This window comes from Abramis brama (assembly GCF_963993115.1).
Source record: "Abramis brama genome assembly, chromosome: 1".
Classification (NCBI taxonomy): Eukaryota; Metazoa; Chordata; class Actinopteri; order Cypriniformes; family Leuciscidae; genus Abramis; species Abramis brama.
In genome coordinates this window covers 17853716-17876765 of record NC_139963.1, presented here as the reverse complement: position 1 = coordinate 17876765, position 23050 = coordinate 17853716, and the positions used below count along the sequence as shown (strand labels likewise).

At 36.2% G+C, this 23050-nt stretch overlaps 3 protein-coding genes across 3 annotated transcripts in view; 1 reads left to right on the top strand and 2 right to left on the bottom strand.

The window, feature by feature from the left end:
- Positions 1-2075, bottom strand: part of prkacaa (protein kinase, cAMP-dependent, catalytic, alpha-a) — a gene marked incomplete at its 5' end in the record, with an annotated part of 31392 nt that extends 29317 nt beyond the window's left edge. The window contains one exon of the mRNA XM_084131199.1: positions 1099-2075. Within this exon, the coding sequence (XP_083987325.1) occupies positions 1099-1147 (49 nt within the window). The remainder of the gene's footprint in view (positions 1-1098) is intronic.
- Positions 2076-3016: 941 nt separating this feature from the next.
- On the bottom strand, positions 3017-10723 carry asf1ba (anti-silencing function 1Ba histone chaperone). Its single transcript, XM_084131226.1, has 4 exons — positions 10248-10723; positions 8963-9078; positions 5647-5823; positions 3017-3733 (listed from the first exon to the last, which is right to left on the bottom strand). The coding sequence occupies exons 1-4, from the start codon at positions 10354-10356 to the stop codon at positions 3542-3544; spliced, it is 594 nt and encodes a 197-aa protein (XP_083987352.1). The 5' UTR covers positions 10357-10723; the 3' UTR covers positions 3017-3541.
- Positions 10724-11899: 1176 nt separating this feature from the next.
- crb3a (crumbs homolog 3a) lies at positions 11900-22164 on the top strand. Its single transcript, XM_084123485.1, has 4 exons — positions 11900-12567; positions 13280-13472; positions 18164-18201; positions 20215-22164. Exons 2-4 carry the CDS (start codon positions 13403-13405, stop codon positions 20422-20424), a joined length of 318 nt encoding a protein of 105 aa, XP_083979611.1. The 5' UTR covers positions 11900-12567; positions 13280-13402; the 3' UTR covers positions 20425-22164.
- Positions 22165-23050: the final 886 nt, after the last annotated feature.

The following is a 23050-nucleotide window of genomic DNA, read 5'->3' as shown; positions in this document are numbered from 1 at the left end:
ATTTGTTTGATTTTTAGAGACACTCTCAGTGTCATAATCAAGGACAAGCCGGGTTTGACAATCACACTTAACTGTAACATCTCAAAGCAGTCAGTGAAAGTGACTTTATTAGATCACATAGGATCCTAGCTAACAGTCAAAATGAACAATTCTTGTTTTTTATGAAACATTGCCGTATTTATTATAACTTATCTGTGCACATCATTATTTTTTTTTTATTAATTTCCTTGTAATCTTTAATCAAAATAACATTCTCCCTATCGTAGCGACTTCTCTTCTCTGATGGCATGTTTACTGGCATGAGGGCGGGATCAACCTGTCACTCACATCAGATCAACCAATAGCAAACTACAACCATCTAATCAATTCCAAATGGACAAAATCAAGCCCCGCCCCACATTTATTCTTGTTCGAGAAGCCATTTCACTAGGATGTACGTTACCGTAACATCTGTTTCATGACTTTAATGGAAAATTGGTCAAAGTTTACATGGGGAATATGTATATTTTTACATTGTTTACATGTATTTGCATTGTACTTATATTTTAAAAATACCTGCATGTAATTACAGCTGTAATTAATCATCTATAATTACTCTTCCCTTACCTATTCCACCAAACCTGTCCCTAACCTTTACCATACCCATACCCCACTTCAATAGCAGCACAAGTGTTTGCAATTCAACATCAACACAATAAGTAACATTTTTATGTAGGCACACAGTAGAAAAAGACACCTAATATAAAGTGTGGCCGAAAACATACTATAATTTATTAACCATCATGTTGCTCTCAACCGATGAACTGACAGCCTCGGTCACAATAACAATTGACTTTTATTGTATCTTCTTTTTTTTTTGATGCTTTGAAAGTGAATGCAACTCTCCTTCTGTGATCAATAGAAGAAAGTAATAAAACATGAGGACAAATTGGTCATTTATGGGTGAACTATCCCTTTAACCACGATGTCAGTCAGATCATGTCAGTCATTCATTCAATGGAAATGAATGGAAAAGATGGGCCCAGAAACACTATGCTTTGAAACACAACACGAGTGCGACTGATTCAAGTACACACACACACACACACAAGCACTTACCGCTCTCCATCTCATTGCCCTTGTTCTTGGCGGTGGGCGCGTTGCCCATGATTGCAGGCCGGGTATAACAGATCTAAATCGACTTTTCTTTACGCCAACTGTCTTCAGACTCCGTCCCCTTTATGATCATACGATTTCTGCTTCCGTTGCACTAGCTATGTCTGGCCATAACTCACTGGATCACAGTATGCTGTCAGATCACATAAAGTCTGGAGGTTGATAGTGGCTTGTTAGTTGGTTAGCTAGCTAGCGAGCGCTAGCTAGCTAACAGTAATTAGCTGTCCGATTGCTGTGCTTCGGGTTCGGTAAGGTCTCTCGGTTCTCCTGTTTCAGGTCCAGTCTGTTGAAATAGTACTAAGAGCCCGTCTTCTTCTCCTTCTCTCGATCCTCTTCCTCGCTCTGCTAACCCTGAGCGAGGCCCTCGACTTGAGCGACACAAGCCCTTGTTTTCACCGTCCGTGCGCGATTCCTGTCGCAGCACGCCCACTTCTCCGTACCTTTTCGGTAGCGTGAACGTTTGCTTGTTTATGTTGATAAAGCAATTCGGTCTTGTGCACTATGTAGTTCGCATAATTCGACAGTCAGACCCCCTCCATTAATCCTCTATCCACAGCTAGAGGGAACTCCTGCTTCAATGACACCCGCCCCAACGCGATGCCTATTGGCCGCTATGCTTATGACGCGCTAGCAGAGTCAGAAGCTGATTGGACAAGAGGTCATCAATCCAGCGCAGGGAGAGCGATGATTGGCCAACCGATATCTATCTGTAGAACTTTATCCCACCCCCGCAAACTGACAAATAACGTCATCTATTTTCATTCTAATAACAAGTTTCTCTGTTCGCTTTTCGTCTTTGTAAGCGGCTGCGGTATTTTGCTCTCTCAATACGGATTCGGTTTCATTCACAATCCTTTGATGATCCTCTGCGGTTGTGTTTGTTAGCGAAATGGCCGCGCGCAGACCCCTCCCGCTAGACTAATCCGTGATAGGCTGTATGACGTCAAGACGGTCTATTTTTAGAAAGTTGGTCAGAATTTGAAGCACGCGCGAACACCCTACGTCTATGGAATATTAAAACGAGGTCTGTCTTCTGCAAAACAACCACACCGAGGTCATTTACGCAGGGATTGCATTTCGGCAACAAATTTGCGCGATCAGTTGCAATGAAGGGATTCGCCATGCAAGAGATGGAAACCTGTGCGTGCTTTACTGTGCACAGCAACTGCATTAATAATGCTGTGCAATAAAATAAAGCAGTAAACCCCATAAGGGGACACTGATATGTTTGAACACCGATGAAAAAATGATGATACTTTGAGTAGGGATGCACGATATATCGGCCACCATATTGTCGTTATCGGCCGATATATGCAATTTTTTTATGTTATCGTCCCGATAAGAAATTTTGGCCGATAAATAATGTATTTCCTTCATTATTTCATTCCTTCATCGCAATGATGGTTTTAAATTGCTTGAAATATGATTGAAATCACTTCAAAAAGGTGCAGTTAAGCGTCTACAGTCATACAGACTACATAAAATTATGAGAACATTATAATTGTGTGCTTGGGACATGACTTTTAATGGTGAGATTTTTGTTTTTGTATTCAGGCTCTCAAAAATTATATATATATATAAAAAAGGGATTTCGATTTATCAGCCAATATATCGGTTATCAGCATTCAAATATAAAGAATTATCTGTTTTTCGGTATTGACCAAAATGTACATATCGGTGCATCCCCAAACTCTGAGGTCTTGTCACAGATGCTGCAATAGTCCATGTTGCCAAGCAACAACAAGCAAGCTTCTGTCACTCCTGCATAATGCAACACAACAGCGTTTTTATGAATGAAAAGACTGCACAGCTGCATCCACTCTGTGCACATCACAAATCAAAGTAAAACGGCTTCAATGAGCATGGTCACGTATCAAAACATTTATTTCAAGGAGAACTGGCATACAAAAAGACAGATATTTATATTTATACACAATATAATACAGTCCCACCCACAAAAATTTCATCCAGAGTAGCTGCAACCTTTCACACAAGTATTGCTGATTGTGTCTGTTAAATGAATTATGCATCTGACATCTTATCTACGGAGTTGATCTTCCATCGCCTTTCGGTTTGAGAATGGATAGGGTTTGGATCAGACGGCATTAGGTGCAGCACATCCTAATACCTAAATCATGTCTCAGATACATGACTCACCAGCTCTCCATTCAAGGTTTCAAACTGAAAAGCAAATATGTTTATTGTGTACCGGAGGATATTGCGCACAGTCACACCACTGATTTGTTTCAAACCGGCGTGACAACTGTAACAAAATGAGATAATAATCTGATGTGTTTTTTCCCGCCTCTCCTCCACAGTGTCCAGATTGACCTGAGCTCATGGATGAGCCTTGAGATGTGAGGATTATTCACAGGAGCCTGCGTCACTACAAACAGTCCATGGAGTTGTCTGGCACCAGTCCCAGCGGAGGTGCTTTTCCCGGGGTGCAGGACGGCGGCAGCATGGCGTTAGGTGCGGGGTCCACGTTCTCCGAATCCTCCATTTTCTCAGCACATCCCTCCCAGTTGATGTGAAATCTGGTTACACGAGGATTGGAAGCCAGAATGTTCCTCTGGAGCTGTGAGCAAAGCACATGAAGAAAGGCACTTATTTCGAGTTTTGAGTTGACTGAAATGCCTGTTTTTTTTTTCCTTGACATTGTGACTTTCTCAAACATGCATGCAAAGTTTCAACACGCTGACGCTGATGTGTTTTGACATATACACACATTTCTATTATGTTTCTATTACGTTTTTGGGTTAATGCACAGCCCCAAAATAATAACTTTTCTGGTTATATTTTATGTTGTTTTTTTACTAACCTGTGTAAAAGTTTTTTACTAACTTATTTCAGTACTGGAAAATATAAAAAGATAAAAATGAGCTTTAATTTCTTTTTTCAAGTTGTCTGAAATTCTTAAACCTATGTTGTTTTTCTTGAAATGTGACTTTCTCATGTAGGGTCCTGAACATGCATGCAAAGTTTGATGTGTTGTGGAATCTGGATTTGGATTTTTATATGATATTGAGCTGTTCAAAAGCAACTGTACAGACCCAAAATACAAAACATTTCTTTGTTTTATGTCAGAGCTCTTCAACTCAAGTCCTGTAGCGCCAGTCTCTTGCCGAGTTTAACAATTCTTTATTTTCAAAGTTTGTGAAAATAAAAAGTAGTTTAACCCGTTAAGTAACATTTCATTTTTTATAGAAGTTTAAGTTTATGGAAATATTTTATATTTTACAAAAGATGTTCAACTAAAACATAAAAAAAAGCCAAACATCTGAACAGTTCTGTGCCCAATTTTAGATTGATATCTAAAAAATGAATGTTCAGTAAAAATGTTTGTGCACACTACCAAACTTTTCCACTAGATGGCATCCAGACTCCACTGGTGACTGACCATATAAGGACACACCCATTTCCATTTATGATTTGAATTGAATGTGTATTATGAAGTAGACATTCTATTCGGAAACAGTAATGTTAACATTTTATTTGAATTCAACCTCACAAACCCACATACACAAATAGGGAATCTATCACTATTTCTCTATTGCTCAGGCATTTCTTTTGAAAAATGAGTATTTAGCAATTATTATTATTATTATTTGACAATTTTGTTTGATTCAATTTTCTTTTTCTTTAGTGTGCACTGCTAGCTGTGTTGACCCTCATATTAGAAATACTTTTTTGCTTCTTACTTTATTAGCACCTGAACTATTACTAAAGTCTGACCGTTGTATGTTGTATATGACAAATTCAATTAACACTAAAGGTGGCTGTTAACAAAACTATTAAAGCCCTAATGAAACTTTACTACTACAGGTGTTCATTCCTGTGGTGACGTACTTCCTATGAAACAGAAAAGATGGGGCAGGACATATTGAAGGACTCATCAATTTTAAAAACAGTAAAATAAAGTGACAGCCATAAATTAAGGTTTGCTACTTGGATATTGCTAGTCCAAGACAGACTCTTCTTCCCTTTTGTGACGCATATCCAAGCGAAACTGCTAAACAAACAAAATAAAAAAAGAAGGATGGGACTTCATTTTGTCCATTAGGAACTGATTGGATCGTAGAAAAGTGGGCATTGTAAACTAAACAGAGGAAGATCTGAATGCAGTGACAGGTTGCTGGAGAAAAGGGATCGAACCTTACTTAAATTAGAAGGGCACATGAATGAAAATAAATAAGGATGTGAACAGAGGAATCATTTAAAATACATACTGCAACACCATAAACAAATATCTGTCCTTTTTTTTTTATGGTGACTTTAAGGGGAGGACATTGTTATTCAAGAGAGCATTTCATTGGACAATTATTTGTATTAAGCATGTGAGTGCAAGATGAGTCAACAATATTTTTCTCAATTTGTTTCTCCAAAAGAGAAAACTACATTTCCTATAGACAGATATAGAACACACATGGACTGAAAGCTGCGAAACTGCAGTTTTAATTTCACAGGGTCTGTAAGAAACGAATCTCTCACCTGTCCATAGTTGGGTTTAATGGGCGGGTTCTCACGAAGCTCCGTGTCCGTATACTCATTATTAACATAGTAGCCGATGCGTATGAACTCCTGTCCTCTGTACGTGCATGTGATCAGAGCAACAGTAACACCCACAGCATCACTCTCAGGTATGAGGGCAGGGTTTGGAGCTTCTGCCTGTTGCAAAAAAAGACAAATATTACTTAGAAAACTTGCATGACTCAAACTGGGTGTAACTACAGGATAAGTGCACTAATTGTCTTTTCATGTGTACATTTTATAATACAGAACAACATTACATGAACAGTTCACCCATTGTGCGTCAAGCAGTGGCACACGAGATGCGACGTAAGAGTCGTTGTTGCATTATTAAAGGGGTCATATGATGCGATTTCTTGTTTTCCTTTTTCTTTAGTGTGTTATGTAGCTGTTAGTGCAAGTATAAGATCTGCAGAGTTACAAAGCGTCAAACCTAAAGAGATATTCTTTATAACAGTTAAGGCTCAGCCACGCCTTCCTAAAACGCTTCATTTAAACAAATCTACGTCAGTGTGTGGGGGCAGAGTTTCATTACACCGCCCAAATGTATACGCAAAGAAAGAAGGCGGAACTTTTATTCTTGCAGGAAGGTTTCTTCAAGCATCTTGGAGATGTTCCCGCAGTTCTTATGGATTTAGTCTGTCTCAGTTTCTTCTGTTTCTTCATGTAATCACAGACGGACTCAATGATGGTGAGATCAGATCATCCTGGCTGTTGTCAGACTCCTTGTGCATACACAAATCTCACTGGATTATTACAATTAATGTCAAAAAGAATGTTTGGAAATGTAAACTGATATTTCCTACTGACACACTACAGCAAAAGATATAAATAACTGATAAATAAGTAAATCCAAAACAACAAATTTACATAAATTCAGAATAAAACCGGCCTAGCTCAACCCAACTACAATAATTTAACACTAAATAACAGCTACAGTACTAATAACAGGCATTACCAGAGGAATGAAAGCAACCGTGATATCCGCGCTTCTCTTTTCTTTTTCTTAAGATTATGTCCTTCTTGTTTTACACGTTGTGCACGTGTATTAAATGTTAAATAAGTTAATAATGATAACAAAACTGTTTATCATTATGACAGAGAGCAACATAGCCTGTGTGATTACCTGCGTTTGTCCTTCAGGTCAAGTCACACATTCATAAATAAAAAAAGTTTGCCATGTCCAAGAGAGGCAAAATATTTGTCATGTCATCCTTTTAACATTTAAGAGTATTTCCTATGAATGGCATCAGCACTGGTAAAAGCATTGTATCAATGTTGCCCAACAGCAAATGCCAAACGTAATGAAAGCGGAACGAAACTGCGCTTCACAGACCGTTTATCAGTTTGGACCATCAATGTCAGTGCAGCGCAAGCCGATCTTGATCAAGCGACACTTTTACTACACAGCGCTAAGAGATTTGAAGTATTTAGTATATTAACTATAGTATTATTAAGTATTTGCATTGCACATTGCAGCAAGATTTAGTGAGAAGCATTTAAATTTCTCCATTATTAACCGTAGATCTCTATTAGATCAAACAGCGCTGGCGTGGAAACCAGGAGAAACATTGTGCCATGAATGAACTAGTTACAGGCTTTTAGTCCACAAATCAGCAACATTCACCATGGATTTAATGTAGTAACACTAACTGTAACCATGGAAGTTTGTCAGGAATAGTAGAATGCTTAATATTATCATATTTAAATGTTATTTTTAATGTGATGACCAAAACATTATTTGTTCATCCTTCAACGACTACCCCTATTTATAAAACTAAAAGTTTCAAGATGTAGGAAAACACACTTATTTAAAAAACAAAAAGACATTAAATTACCATTGTAACCAGTAGGTGGCTGCCATTTCCACTCTCAAATATTTTTTAATCGTTTTGCTTTTGAATTATTATTTCGACATTATGAATAAAAATGCTGCCCTCAAATGTTAATCTGGAGCCTTGCAAACTTAAAATAAAACTGCACATTGTAACTTCTGTAAGTTAAGTCTATTTATTACCAAGGGCCAAGGCATTTGTCAGTAATAGTCAAAATGGGGGAAAATGTGAATAACTGCGCTGCAGGTTGATGTACCCCTACATTTTCAAAAGTCTGGAGCCATACATGACAATAGGCTACACCAGTGGGAATACTTCAAACGAGTCATTTACGCCGACATCGCCCCAGTGTGTCAATAACTGGAACTAGGCGAAAACAAGAAGAAACAGACACGCAACAAACTATCCCCCACAGCATTTAGTGGACACCTTCATCTGTCTGGGAAAAAAATAAATAAAAAATACTTACAAATTGAGTAAAAGCACACTGAGATACATATACAAACAAAATTGTTCTTTTCTTTGTATTTGTTACTAAAATATTACATTTAATTTTTTCTATAAGGAGCTGTTTTTGTTTTATATGCTGCTAAGACGATGGGTCAAGTATAGCTCCATCATTGTTAAAAGTAAAAAAAAAGATCATACTTTATGATGTTAGTTTTAATAAATAAAATAAAAAAAACAAGGAAATTTCTCTGGCATTTCTTTCTTTTTTGCTGTATCAAAAACGTACCGAACCGTGACACCAGTGTGTCGTATCGAACCAAACTGTGAATTTTGTGAACCGTTACACCCCTAACTGCTTCTCAGCCGAGCCTTGTAAAGTGGCGCTCAAAGTTAAAATAATTTCAACACCTTGTTTCATTACATCTATCTTTGAATGAATCTGCATTTGTCAACGTGTTAGGTTAATGAACTGTTTAATGTCTCACTCAAAGACCTCAACAGCTCAGGCATTTAAGTGGCATCAAAATGAGACACCGAAATCTGCGCTCTGATTCGGTCCGGTACATATCGGTCATATAGGTTTTGGTACCCAACCCTACCAATGAGATGAATTTTTGGATGTTACGCAGCACGTTTGAGCTTCAGCAAGAACCAATGAGGTTCATTCTCGTGTTACGCAGCACGTTTGAGCTTCCTTAAGAACCAATGAGGTTCATTCTTGTGTTACGCAGCACGTTTGAGCTTCTGCGAGAACCAATGAGGTTCATTCTTGTGTTACGCAGCACGTTTGAGCTTCTGCGAGAACCAGTGAGGTTCATTCTCACAGCACATTTGAGCTTTTTTTTTGTATAATTTTTTTTTTTTTTTTTTGCTAGAATACATTTAAATCTAATGGAAAGCAATGGAATAAATGAACTTGAGTTTTAGAAAAAATGGCTGTTAAACTTCTAAAAGATTATTTGTGGCTCATACTGACAATGTTATGAACTCACCTGGAAAACAAACATGTGTCGGCCTGCAGGAACTGGACCAACCAGGACAGAGTCAAGAGTCTGATCATACTCCTCACTTTCTGCTGAGCCGACGTAAATAATCTTCCATTCGAGATCTAGAACACAGAAACACAATTAATTGCATGTTAATGCTCAATTAATTCACTATTCATAAAAACAGAACTATAACACACTACCGTTCAAATGTTTGGAATAATGAATTATTATGTTTTTCTTTGTGTTTGAGGCTGCGTTAATTTAATTAAATACAATAAAAACAATAAGCTAATAGTTTACTATCATAATATATTTTGTGATTATAAAGCTGAATTTTTAGCAGCCATTCCTCCAGTCTTTAGCGTCACATGATCCTTCAGAAATCAGTTCTACTGCTTTACATTTTTGTGGAAACCATGATACACTACCATTCAAAAGTGACAGTAAAGAAAATTATAATGTTACAAAAGCTTTATATTTTAAACAAATGCTGTTCTTTAAAACTTCTTGAATCATTAAAAGAATCTTGAAAAAAAATGAAGTTTTCACAAAAATATTAAGCAGCATAACTGTTTTCGACATTGATAATAATCAGAAGTATTTCTTGAGCATCAAATCAACATATTATAATGATTTCTGAAGGATCATGTGACACTGAAGACTGGAGTAATGATGCTGAAAATTCAGCTTTGATCACAGGGTTAAATTATATTTTAAAATATAAAATAGTTATTTTAAATTGCAAGAGTTTTTCACAATACTAATATTTTTCTGTATTTTTCATCAAAAACATGCTATTTTCAAACTACTGACATTTGGACTGGATTTAATTTGGATTATACTTGCATATTTTGTAAGGAAAACCGATACTGTTGGGCAGAGATCACCTTTACGTTTCAAAGAAAACATGTGCAATTGCATTAATGCATTTGCTAATTAGGGAGGTTTTAATAATTAAAAACCATCAATATGTATTATTGCAGTTAGTTCATAACATAATTATATCCACGCATACTAACACGATGTTTTTCTTAGAAGTAACGTTACACACAGCTATCTTCTATCTATATGGCACGACACAGGGTCGAATGAAGAGTGATGGTGAGCTTGTCTTTAATTGAGATGAGTAGAATAAAGGATAAACATGCTAAACATGGTTAAACATGCTTCAATCACCCGCCATTCTGACTGACGTCATCTGGGGGAGTTAGCGCGTTAGCTAGCTAACGTTAGCCAATAAAGGACATCGAGAAAATGCATCAAAATTAAATTAATCTCAAACACTCACCCTCGGGAAGATCCTCCATGCACTCAAACGTTATTTCGAATTGAAACGGGTTTCCAAATGGACTTGGGTTGTCCAGGACAGCTACATTTAGCACTTGTACTTTTGCCATTGCTCTACTACAGTAACACGGAAATTGTCACAATTTACCCCCAAAACAACTCAATAGAGCGAAAACCGATTTAAATATTCAACAGACGTTTTAAAGTAAACGCTCGAATCCTTGACTTCACTTGTTAGCTTGCGAGCTATTTTATGTTGTGAAAGTCCAATACCGTACGTTAGACTGTATACTGTTAAAGCAGGAGAACAGAGAAGTCTATGTTGTCTCTCCTCCCAAATTAAAAGAAAAAAGAACGCAAGATATGATTCTAGAGTAACGTGTAGATGTAAAACAAATATTATTTCGCGAACACCGTTCATAAAATGACTGACAACACGAGCCGCGCGCTCTCCCGCCAGACTGTTCAGACAGCTCTAGTGACGCACCAGGGGAAGCGGATTGGTTTGCGCGCTGATTGGTCAGTACACCAAAGGTTCCGGATTTTGCGGACGCTGATTGGACGACAGTGACAGCTGTTAAATAGACGAGTCCTCCGACTGGCTTCATAAAGTTTGGAAACATTACTATGTTTAATGTTTTTGAAAGAAGTCTCTTATGCTCATCAAGTCTGCATTTATTTGATAAAAAAAACAAAAAACAGAAAAAACAGTAATATTGTAAAATATTATAACAATTTTAAATAATGGTTTTCTATTTTAATATACTTTAAAATATAATTTATTTCTGTGATGCAAAGCTGAATTTTCATCAGCCATTACTCCAGTGTTCAGTGTCACATGATCCTTCAGAAATCAGTCTAATATGCTGGTTTGATACTCAGTTATTATCAATGTTGGAAACTGTTGTGCTGCCAAGTATATATATATATATATTTATTTTTTTGAACATGTGATACTTTTTTTCAGGATTCACTGATGAATAAAAAGTTAAAAAGAACAGCATTTATTCAAAATAGAAATATCTTCCACATTATAAAAATTTACTATCACATTTTATCAATTTAAAACATCCTTGCTGAATAAAAGTATTAATTTATTTCTAAAACCCACGAAAGAATAGCCTGACCAGAAACTTTTGAACAGTAGTGTATATTGTTACAAAAGATTTCTATTTTAATGAATCCTGAAAAAACGTATCACAGATTATAAAAAAATATTAAGCAGCACAAGTTCTGTTTCCAGCATTGATATTAACTCAGCATATCAGAATGATTATTGGATGTTGATGTATTGTGTTTTTGTTTGTTTGTTTGTTTGTTTGTTTGTTTTTTTACTTGTGAAACACTTTCTGCATTTTATGCCTGTAGATGTATTATGATTATTATTACTGCTTACCACTACTGTAGGCTATATTTGTGTACGGTATTATAATATTATTATTTTCGTTGTTGTTGTCGTACTTTTTACTGTGAGTGAGTTTTATGCTAATTTCCTTTTTTTTGTGTGATTTTCTGTGTGTGTACCATCAACGAAACAACAGACACGAAGTGGTTAATAATTTTCCTAAAAGGAGGAAAGGATTAACAGAAGTTTGGTATGTCAAGAATTTCTTTCTTATGAGATTAAAAGTTCATTCGCTACCACTGGAGGTCGCAACACTGAGAGAACATTTCAAACCGAATGTATTATTGATAACGTGTGTGTGAGAGAGGGCTAGTTTATGTTATTTAATTTATTTTCTATTATTTGTTATTTATGTTAGGTTAGGTAATAAATTAAACCTAAAAATAAAAGCTAAAAATAGCTTCCATAAAAAAAAAAAATCGGGTACATTACAGATGGAAACCGTTTAACATTCAAATTAGTAAAGGGCTCAAAGATCGAAACAGTGCGTCATATATATCAGTAAAGCCGTTACTGAGAGAGGACGCGAGCGCGCGCATCGCTCCAGTGCGCAGGTGGATCTCGGCGCACAATAGCGCGCCTGTCTCGCGCCACAGGTAGTAGCTGCTGGATTCAGGTGTTGTAACACGACACTGAACCATGTGATCAGCGATGAGAATTTAGGAAGAAGACAAACCCCATCTCGAGCATTCACTCAACACTCTAGTAAATACAAGACCACCATTGAAAGCAGGGCAGGATCCCGAAGGACAATGTTTTATTATGAGCAGGACGCCGGAGTGACGAGCTAGTTTCGGTTTAAATCCTTAATTTGACCGGTAAGGTGAGAGGCGGAAGCGACCTGCGGACATATAGTCCACATACATTCAGAAAAACTCGTAAGGAAACATCGTGGATTATGAAGGTGGACACACAGGTATGAGTTTGTTTCTGTTCATGTGTCGTGTCGAATGGATGAATGTTTCCTTAGCAACACAAATAAGGGGGAAGGAATGTTCATGTCGTGAACTGGATAAAGGTTACATGAACAGAAATGAAAAATAAGTACCTGCCAGGAGTCAGCTGTTAAGTATTAAACACATTCAATACATCTGGACACTCTTAAATATCTGGTAACACTTAATAAGGTCTCATTTGTTAACATCAGTTGATGTATTAACCAACATAAGTTAGCCATTATCAATAAGTTAAATCTGTTACTGTATTTGTTAATCTTTGTTAACGTTAACGTTAGTTAATAAAAATACAGCTGTTCAGTGTTTGTTCATGTTTCTTCGCAGTGCATTAGCTAATGTTAACAACTATAACATTTGATTTTAATAGTGTATTAGTAAATGTTGATATATTTGTTACCAGAACAGAAATCCAAGTTTGCACGGATAAGAAAAATAAGGCATACTGGAATGAATCAGTGCATTTGGGTATATATTTGTTTAATTTTGGAGATCATAGCCAAAAAAGATTAGTGAGCTAAATTCTTCCAAGTCACTTCTACACTCTTACAAATTAAGGTTCTTTATTTGCATCTGTGGTTCTATGAAGAAACTCACTGTTTTAAACTATAGGAATGATCAAATCTGCAAACCAACTTCAGATCCTAACAGACGTTTCTACTCTTTCTTTTGCAGCTCGTTAGATTTTTTTATTCTTTGATCTCGGACATGATTTATTGATAACCTCCGCTCCACCCTAGCCGGAGCGTCAGCCCCTTCTGGTCGGGGGTAGGGGTGCAGATTGACTCCATCCCGGAGATGATTCGGCAGGTTGGACTTTTGGCAGGGAGTTTTATGCTGCTGCTTCTCAGGAATGTTTCGGCCCAGGGTGAGTCACTCGCTCCACCTCTGCAGTCATGTCCGAAACTGAACTTTGAGAGTATCCGGATTATTAAGCTCACTGCGTTTAAACGGCTCAATTGAGTTGCGTCAGATTAATCTGAACATGAGCCGAGTAACACTCCTCTAATTTGTACTAAGTTAGTACTAGATTGCCTGAAGTGCCCCAGAAACAAGCTCAAGCATGTCTGTTTTCTGCAAAAACATCTAAGGTATTGTTGGGAGGTCATAAAACTGTACTCGCCATTAAGATATAAAAAAAGAAAAAAGGTATGAGAACTGTGTAATCATAAACTATGAGTATCATAAAATCCACCCAGATCACATTTTACCCCCAAAATCACAATAAATTATATTTTCCATATAGAAAATGGAATCATTTTTAGGGTCATTACTATTTTCTGTATTGTGACATTATTTTCATGACATGTAGGTGCATATCCCCACACAAACTGTACTTATTCACTGTAATACAACATATCTAGTTCTCATTACTTTATTGTGAAAATGTTATTTATTATTTAATCGCATTATTGTAGTATTTGTTGCACATGCTTTGATGCTGATTTAAAAATTGAGAATTTGGTACAGAATTGTGCTTGATGTCAAAAATAATGTCACAATGCTTCAAAATAGGCTTCATGTAATTTCTTTCATTTTGGAGATGAAACATTTTTTTGAGATTCATACATACAGTTGTTATCGAAATTATTCAACCCCCTTTGCAAATCAGGTTCATTGGCAAAATTTACAGACTTTTAGCTGTTTACAATGAACAAATCAAACACAAGTAATTGAAATAGCTCAACACAACAAATGTTTTGAGTGGTTTCCCCAAATTCAACTGAAAATGCAACTTTTAATGACTTCTGCAGTCTCAAAACTATTCAACCCCCTGAACAAAATCCCTCACAACAGCAGAAATCTGCAAAACAGGTGTTGTCTCAAGCACACGTGATGCAACTAATCGAGGGCTTCATTAGTTGCACCAGGTGTGCTTGAGCTAGGAATGGGGATGTACATTTTCTGCTCATCTCAGTTTCCTTGCTATTTTTTTAAAATACCCTTTTTACCCTTTCTTGAACATGTATGAGTCATTGCATCATTTCTTTATTGCAACATAAGCACATTCTTTCAAAACAAACACTGGAACAAACTCAACTAAGTTAAACTAATTAAAGAATTAACAAAAGTTTCCATCTTCCTAAAACACTTTCTTTTCCACTCTTTTAAAGAAAACTTTTAATAAAAAAAGTCCCACTACATACTTAAACTGCATTCACGTGCTTCATGATTAGTCCTGCAACAAGTTCCTTTCCTTCTTTAAAGTTATCTTTGTCCTTGAGGGATTATTTACTCTCGTAAATGATTAACATTTTAGCTTTTTCATATGTATTCTCCCACTCTCTCTCTTTCCCTTCTTCTCTCTTTCTTCTATGTATTTGTGTTTTTGTGCCTTTATAGAATTTAAAAAAAATGTTAGGGGCCGTTTACACAACACCATTGTCAGCTAAAAATTGAAACCTTTGTATTCATTTTGGTTGTTCATTTACACGACAACAAAGTTTTGTGGGCTTGAAAATGCAAACTTTTGAAAACAGGTTTCAAAGTGCAAGTTTTTGAAAACGATACTGTTATCGTCTCAGTGTAAACTACAAAAACGCAGATTTGTGAAAATGGTGATGTCATGCATGCATATTACGTCGTAGTGTTTCTTTACAAAGTGGCATCGCCATCTAACAGGCCTGGCATGAATAATACATCGATCTGTGTGAACGGGATCGTTTTGACTACGTTGTCGTCTGTCCGTGAAAAACGTAAAGGAAGAACTTGTTGTTGTGTAAACGTGCCCTAAATCACCACTTTGCTAGTGTAACATTTATTTCAAATCAATAGCTTTTGTACCATTACTTGTTCTCTGACCTTCAAAAGCACACTATGGTTTGTCAAAGTGCAACAATCACAAATGTGAGATTTTACAAAGTTGCCAAACTTTGAGATTATTTGAGGTTTTTGTTATTTGAGGGATTTGTTATTGCTTAGAGAATTGAGGTTAATCATGGGGCACCAATGCACCATTTGATACTTTACTGGTCCTTCTTTCATTTTAAACAAGGAGACAACTATGATAAAGCATAAGGTAATTTATAAAAATTCTGAGGCTGTGATAGAGCTTACCAATATAGGGATTGGTGGTACAGCAAAAAAAAAAAAAAGCATCTTATATACAACAATACAACAGTGCATAGTTGTAAACTGCAATGTTTGGTGGCATAGATTTTATACTAAAACGTTTACCAATGAAAAATGACATACAGACTTTTCTAAACATTATGCAGTTGATGATGGAAAAAGAATAACTGAATTTGAATTATAATTCACAGAAATGAATTTAACTCACTAACAGCAACTACCATTGTATGGATCGCCACATTAGACACAGTACTTAGAAAAGCTAATAACAGATATTCATGTTGAAAATTCAAAATGTTATGTTCAACAGCAAAATTATCAGTGCATATACACCGAACATGACGTCATACAGCACCACACAAAATATTCAAAGACCATGTAATCACTTGACACGTGCCGCTTTCTTTCCCGTGTTAGACGTATTGAAACAGGAAGGGGGGCGTGTCGAAAGGCTCATCCCTATGTTTTAAAATAGCCAATATGCTTTAGTTTATAGTAACCATTCATAGCTTCTTGCTTATTCTGTGGCTTTGGGTGGAGGGACATTGTCACTCTAGTCAAACTGTGTATGTGCAAGATGAGTCATTTAAATACATTTTTTTTGTCAGTTTTCCCAGAAGAAACTGTACATTTTAAACGTGTGTATGCTAAAAGTGTATTTTGTCAACTTTTAGGAGTGCACTAGGTTGTAGATTTTTTTTTTTGCACCATATCTTGTTTTTTGATTGCATTATTATTAAGTCTGGTGACATTTTTGCCCCAAGCCCTCGTTAATTTCTGACCCTTTGCGTGTGTGCTCTGCGTAATGGCGGGGGATTGGGCTCTTTTTCGAGCGCAAGCCAAGGCCCCTTTCTGTTGCGAGGCCCGTGTCAAATGAAACATAGCAAAGGCCGCTACTTCTCAGATGTGTATTAATATAGAATCGCACAATAAGCTCTAAATCAGCGCCTCTCAACTTTAGCTATATTTTTTATATCAAATTTTGTGTTAAGGTCCTGGGCCCGTATTCATAAAGAATCTTAATGCAAAGAGTAGCTCCTAGTGACAAAATTCTAAGAAAATTCTTAGAAATGTGGGCGTTTACTCTTAAAATTAAAGAAAAAGTCCTAGTAAAGAAAAAAGTAATTCAGGAAGCATCTTAACCCTTAAAAGAGGTCTTAAGGTCAAAATTGTTAGGAGCACGGACGAGGACTTTTAAGAGGCTTAAGAGTTTCTTTAGCAGAGGAGAAAATGACAGAAAGACGAAGAAGGAGAAGAAATGTGTTGCAGACAATGGATAACAGTGAGTTAATAAGACGCTATAGATTAGATCGTGCAGGGACCATGTTTGTGACTGATCTTTTTAGAGACACGCTAATATCTCCAGCACAGCGCAGAAATGCCATAGCGCCTGAAATGAAAGTAATCACTACATTACGATATTTGGCAACTGGGAAAATTCCATGTTTGATACATTAAAACCAACATTCAAACCACCACTTAAATAGACATGCCAGTAATCAGTGTAATTGGAAAGAGTGGAACAATTTTTATCATTCTAAGCAATCAAATACCTTATAGGAAATTAACAGCATGGAAAATAAAAAAAGGATTTATATACACATATAGGCCTATAATGTGTGTGTGTGTGTGTGTGTGTATGTGTGTGTGTATGTGTGTGTGTGTGTGTGTGTGTGTGTGTGTGTGACAATGAGAGAACGGTCAAATAGGAAAAATTACGCATGTAATTTCAAAGTGAAGGCTTAGAATAGACCCTATACTTAATCACTTTTTTTTTTCCTTCTTGGACAACCAACCAATCACAGTCTTCAAAAGATTGTGTCATACATAGCAACGGAGTCAACCCCGCCTCCTCACTAAGATAAAAGTTTTTGTCTTTTCCTTACTCGGAGTTGCTCTCAGATCGGTCACAAATCGCTTTTAAGCTAAAACTCCTACGTAAAAGTTTTTAACCTAAATTAAGAGTTTTCTGAGAGGATTCTTAGAATCTTTATGAATACGGGCCCTGATGTCCAGCTCTCTAAACATGTGCTGGGTTTCATAATATTGCTGTAAATCGTTTAAATTGTGAGATTACACCATCACAGAGCGCACATATCACAGTTCACACCATTTGACATGAAAAAAAAAAACCCAACACTCTCAAGTTCCTCTTTTATTAATGTTTAGTTCTTGTCCTCATATGTTTGCTTCTTTTTTTCTCATTGTTAACAAACTATAGTGTTAGTGGCGAGCTCTGTGACAGTAGTGCATGTCATGGTGATGTGACTTGAAATGATCCTGAAACGCACCTCAGATCAAATATTAAAGAACCGCAGAGAAAACACATGCTACTTTGAGCTGCTACACTGTCACTGAGAAACCATTTTGTGGTTTGTGAGCCACCCCTAGCTAGGATGAGTACAAAAGTCATATTAGAGTCTGTAGACCGTTATGCATAATCTGTACAATTAATTGACATCTCATTGTAATGTTTTCTATTTGCAGAGGACAACACCACAATGCCCAGTACAACTCCCAGCCCAGTAAGTAGAGATTCCTTGAGGTGTAGCGGTGTGTTTCTTTCCTCTCTCTCTATATTAGCCTGAAGGGCATCGACTGTCAAAATGATTTCTCTTATAAGTATATGTTATCCTCATTTGCTCAATGAGAATCAGAATTGCCCAAAATTCAGAATAGGCTCGCTTTGAATACTTCGGAGCCGCACATGACATGCAGGAAAAAATATGTATATAATGGCCACAAATGAACAAATTGTTCCCACGATTTACGAATATGTCAGCACATTTCGTTCCCTTGTTTTAAATAAATTGTGCGTACAATATTATAATCTGTAATTGTAGGCTAGTTCAATCAAAACGAGGAAAAAAAATGAGTACAACGTGGCCATGATTTACTAAATCGAAGGAGCAAATTATTATATAGTGCGCACAATTTAGTAAAACAAAGAAACAAATTCTTAATTTGTGACCACAATATATATATTTTTGTCCGCATGTCATATGCAGGACTTCGTAGTATTCATAAGTAATTGTTCTGCAACCATGGCCAGTAGTTAAGGGTCAGTAAGAATTGTTTTAATGAATTTTGAAAGAAGTCTCTTATGTTCACCAAGGCTACATTTATTTTAATCAAAAACATTAATAAATATTGTTATAATTTAAAATAGCTGTTTTCTATGTTAATATGTTTTAAAATGTAATTTATTCCTGTGATGCATCATTACTCCAGTCTTCAGTGTCACATGATCCTTCAGAAGTCATTCTAATATGATGATTTGATGATCAAGAAACATTTATTATTATTATCATTGTTGAAAACAGTTGTGCTGTTACATCTTTACTGTTACTTTTAAACATGATGAATTGAATTGAATGCATCCTTGTTGAATAAAAGTTTTACTTTCTTTCAAAATAAAAAAATATATAAATATTAATACCGCTTATGTTTATGGGTAATTGATACTGAAAGAGTACTGTAATTATTAACAACTGCAACAACAGCAGTTAAATTAATTTCAATCCATTTGACAACGTCCTCAAATCCTGTTTAAGCTCAGCTTAAATTCAGGCATTGAATGTAAAATGGATTCTCATTTCAATTCAGAATTTTACAGAAACTAAGCGATCTGTTCTTGATCACTCATTTGAAATGCAAAAATTGGGCCAGTCCGTCATTGCATGCCTTGCAGTGAGAAGGACTATGTTTACATGTGCACCAATAATGTGATTATTCGCTAAGAATTGTGGTTATTTTTACCGCCATTATTCACATACCCCAATGCACAGCACTGTAGGTGTGTTACTGTTTTAATCTACTTGAATCAAATGCAAAACAAATTTCTACGGATGTATTGGATTTTTTTTTTCCGGTGACTCGCATAAAATGTCTGTTTTTGACCATCAATATACTCCCTTATATTCGTCACACAACATTGTCAACATGAACTTGGCTTCTTCAGCACCCCAAAAATGTGACTCCTTTACCGCTATGTTTACGAATCGCCATTCGTATACATCACAAGCACATGCGCTCTTTGGTCAGAGCAGAATACTGGCAGGTGCGAATAAGTGCCTGTTTATTGAAATTTAAATTAGGCATATGCCATATTTTACTGCTATTATAGTTACTATGATTATGAGCTTAACTCTTTTCTTGCCATTGATGGAGTTTAAATCAAAACTGCCTGACGTTATCAAATGCAATGTCGACCCATGAAGAGATACAGGACTGTGAAGCTTTGGGGGTGTTGATAGACGTGATCTACTCCATCTATGTTTTGATTGTAGTTCTGAATTCTGAACAGTTCTTTCTTTTGATATATTGTGCAGAATATCCCAGAATATTTAGTTAGATGAATATAACTAAATATTCTGGGGGCCATGAAAGTTTTTTTGAAAATTAAAATCTGGTTGTCATATTGCATTATTGAGGGTGCATATAAATGTAGTTAATGCCACAAGTCAGTGTTTAATGCAGTGCAGCATCCTGTAGTACTTCCGTTTGGATGATTAACATTCCTACTTTTCTTTGTCCAGGGCCCTAATATCGTGGCCATTGTTGTACCAACTGTGGTCCTGGGAGTGTTGGCTATTTTGACGGCGATTCTGGTGTTCCTGTTCTGTGTGGTAAAGAAGAAGAGACAGACGGAGGGGACGTATCGCCCCAGCTCAGAGGAGCAAACAGGAACCCGTGGCGTAGAGACGCCAGACGCCCTCAAACTACCCAAGGAGGAGAGACTGATTTGACACACTGGTTTATAACTAACCAGCAGCACATGATGATGGTGAATCAATTCCAAAATGGTTAAATGGATAAACATTAACTACGCACTGTTTCTGAGCACTGGCCATATGTTTTGGCTAAACAAAGCGAGTCTGACTACTTGGAAGAAACTTGAAGGAAAACTACTCTCTCAAAAAGGAAACACATTTCACAGTATAGATCTGCATGTGCTGTTCTCTAGCATTGATATTCTTATTTTAGACTGGTAGCTTTTCTCTGAAAATTTCATCTTGCGTTGTGTTTTAATTGTTCCTTTACACATACAAATGCAGATTTTTGTATGTAATGTTAAGATATGTTTAAAGGTGAAGTTTGTAATTTCTCCACTCCTAGTGGCACAAAACAAAAGTGCAATCTGTTTGTTTTTGCATCCAGAAAAGAGCCAGACCAAAGTCCCTTTATGGCAAGTCATTTCACTCGGCGGCCATCTTTGAAACGCCTCTTGGGCAACTATTTCATGCATTCTCGTTGAATGGGGAGACATCAAATTCTCCAAAAGCTGTTTACCAAGCTTCATATTTCAAATTACCAATGAAATCTGATCTTAGAAATTGTTTGTAAACACTCAAATCTTGAAAAAAACCCTGCGTTTTTCTGGCTGGACCAGCCTATGCGCATGTGCAGTCATAAGCGCACCTCTTGGTAAAGAAAGAAACACTGACTGTTTCTTTACCAATTGGCTCATTTATTTAGAAGGCGGGACTTATTCCGCCATATTGTGTGTTTCACTCTCTCCTATTCATAGTTATATGACTGGAAAGTCTTTATATATATATATAAAGTCTTTGGTTAACTTAACAGCATCAGCTCAACCAATGGTGTGAGTTTGGAGGCGGGACTATCTGTTTGACTGAGTAATAGAAGCTGAGGGGTGCGTCTGTTTCCTGACACTAGATTTTGCACACTACACCTTTAAATATTTATTGAGACCCATTTGCTCACAATATTGGATGTTTTTACTTTCAAATCTGGTTGGTTGAAACCACTTTGATCATTTCAGAAATTATTTCATTTGTCTTGATTTACCTCAGTTACATTTCTATATCTATATATTTGTAACTAATATTAATTGTCCAGAAATTTTATCAGTGCAACAATGAATTCTACTTCTAGAATCATTTTTGATTCTTTTTATGATGGCGTGAATGTTTACACTCAAATATTTCATGCGTTCTATTTAACTTGAATGCCTTTTCAAATTCCAGCTTTTTAGAATTTGCTAAGCTGTGCAGTTTATATTTAAGCAAAAAGGCATGAGAGGTTGTGCTATATTGCAAATATAATCATGGCTGAAGGGTGTTGTTAGGCACAACGCTCCGCAGAGTTACTATATTTACAATTCAGAATGTCCTTGGGTGGCTTTGCTGTTACTCCATATTAAAAATATTGAGGACACTACACATATTTTCAATAAAACATGTTGATTGAGCTAATTACTTTAAGTCTTATTCTTCTGCTGAATATATAGTCCTGATTCTCTATAGGAGTTGTGCCGTGATATAATGTTGCTGTTACGGCTGAATGCTGTATTAACGCATCGTATGTAATGTTTTATCAACAGCCAATTTTAACTTGAATGTGCAAGGTTTCCGGTGTCAGCCTGGTTGAGCTGTACACAAACAGTCCAGTACACTTCAAACTGGTGTTTGCGATCATCTTAGTGTTTTAATTTATTATCGTCATCATAAACACATAAACACATTAGTTGGTAGTGCATATTGTTTTACTGTTTGCCTGTTATTCCTCTTGATAATTACCTATAGTAGCTAATAACTCATGAGTATCAGATTCTTCTGGATACCTTATTTTTTTTGGAATTAGGAATTAAGAGGAATTAAGTTATTTCCAGATATATCAGAATTCCTCTTAATTCCTAATTCCAAAAAATAAGGTGGATTAAAAGGCCTGTTAAAGATATCTAGTAAAGAATTTGTAGCTGGAAAGGTGTAGGCTACTTTGAGGCTTTATAACGTTACATAAATGTCATATGATTGCTGACACTTACACAATAATACAATAATATCTTGGGTGTGCATGGAGGAGTGTCTTTCTAGGAAGCGTATTGAAATTAGACAGTATTGCTTAAGGCTGGGTCTTAGATTTGCTTGCCAAGAACAAAGCAAGATTTATTATGTGGACTAGATCTAAGAAAGACCTGTTCAGTAGGTTGTTGTCAGGAACACTGCTCTCTAGTGGTTGCTAAGATTTTCAGTCTTTTGCTTTTGATTTCATTTGCTTTAGTAAAATGGCAAAATATATATATACATATATATATATATATATATATATATATATATATATATATATATATATATATACATTTGAATGATAATATCAAGAAACTCTGTTCATGTAAACCAGTGGTCCTCAACCTTTTTAACTTCAAGGTTGTACACTTTTAAAAATAAAGGTTACAAAAGGGGTTTATCACAGTTATGCCATAGAAGAACCTTTTTTGGTTCCCCAAATAACCTTTTAAAATAACCATTTTTTTTCTTAGTGTGAAGGAACTTTAATAATCTAAAGAACCTGTAAAAAACATTTTTTCTTCACAAAAATGGGGAGTGGCAATATTTAAATAAATAATTA

Excerpts from the sequence above, each read along its gene's own strand:
- asf1ba (XM_084131226.1), bottom strand. The coding sequence starts at position 10,356 with ATGGCAAAAGTACAAGTGCTAAATGTAGCTGTCCTGGACAACCCAAGT. Across the intron at positions 9,079-10,247 it reads CATGGAGGATCTTCCCGAGG|ATCTCGAATGGAAGATTATT; the intron begins GTGAGTGTTTGA and ends TCTGTGTTCTAG. Across the intron at positions 5,824-8,962 it reads GACACATGTTTGTTTTCCAG|GCAGAAGCTCCAAACCCTGC; the intron begins GTGAGTTCATAA and ends TTTTTGCAACAG.
- crb3a (XM_084123485.1), top strand. The coding sequence starts at position 13,403 with ATGATTCGGCAGGTTGGACTTTTGGCAGGGAGTTTTATGCTGCTGCTT. Across the intron at positions 13,473-18,163 it reads CAGGAATGTTTCGGCCCAGG|AGGACAACACCACAATGCCC; the intron begins GTGAGTCACTCG and ends TTCTATTTGCAG. Across the intron at positions 18,202-20,214 it reads CCAGTACAACTCCCAGCCCA|GGCCCTAATATCGTGGCCAT; the intron begins GTAAGTAGAGAT and ends TTCTTTGTCCAG.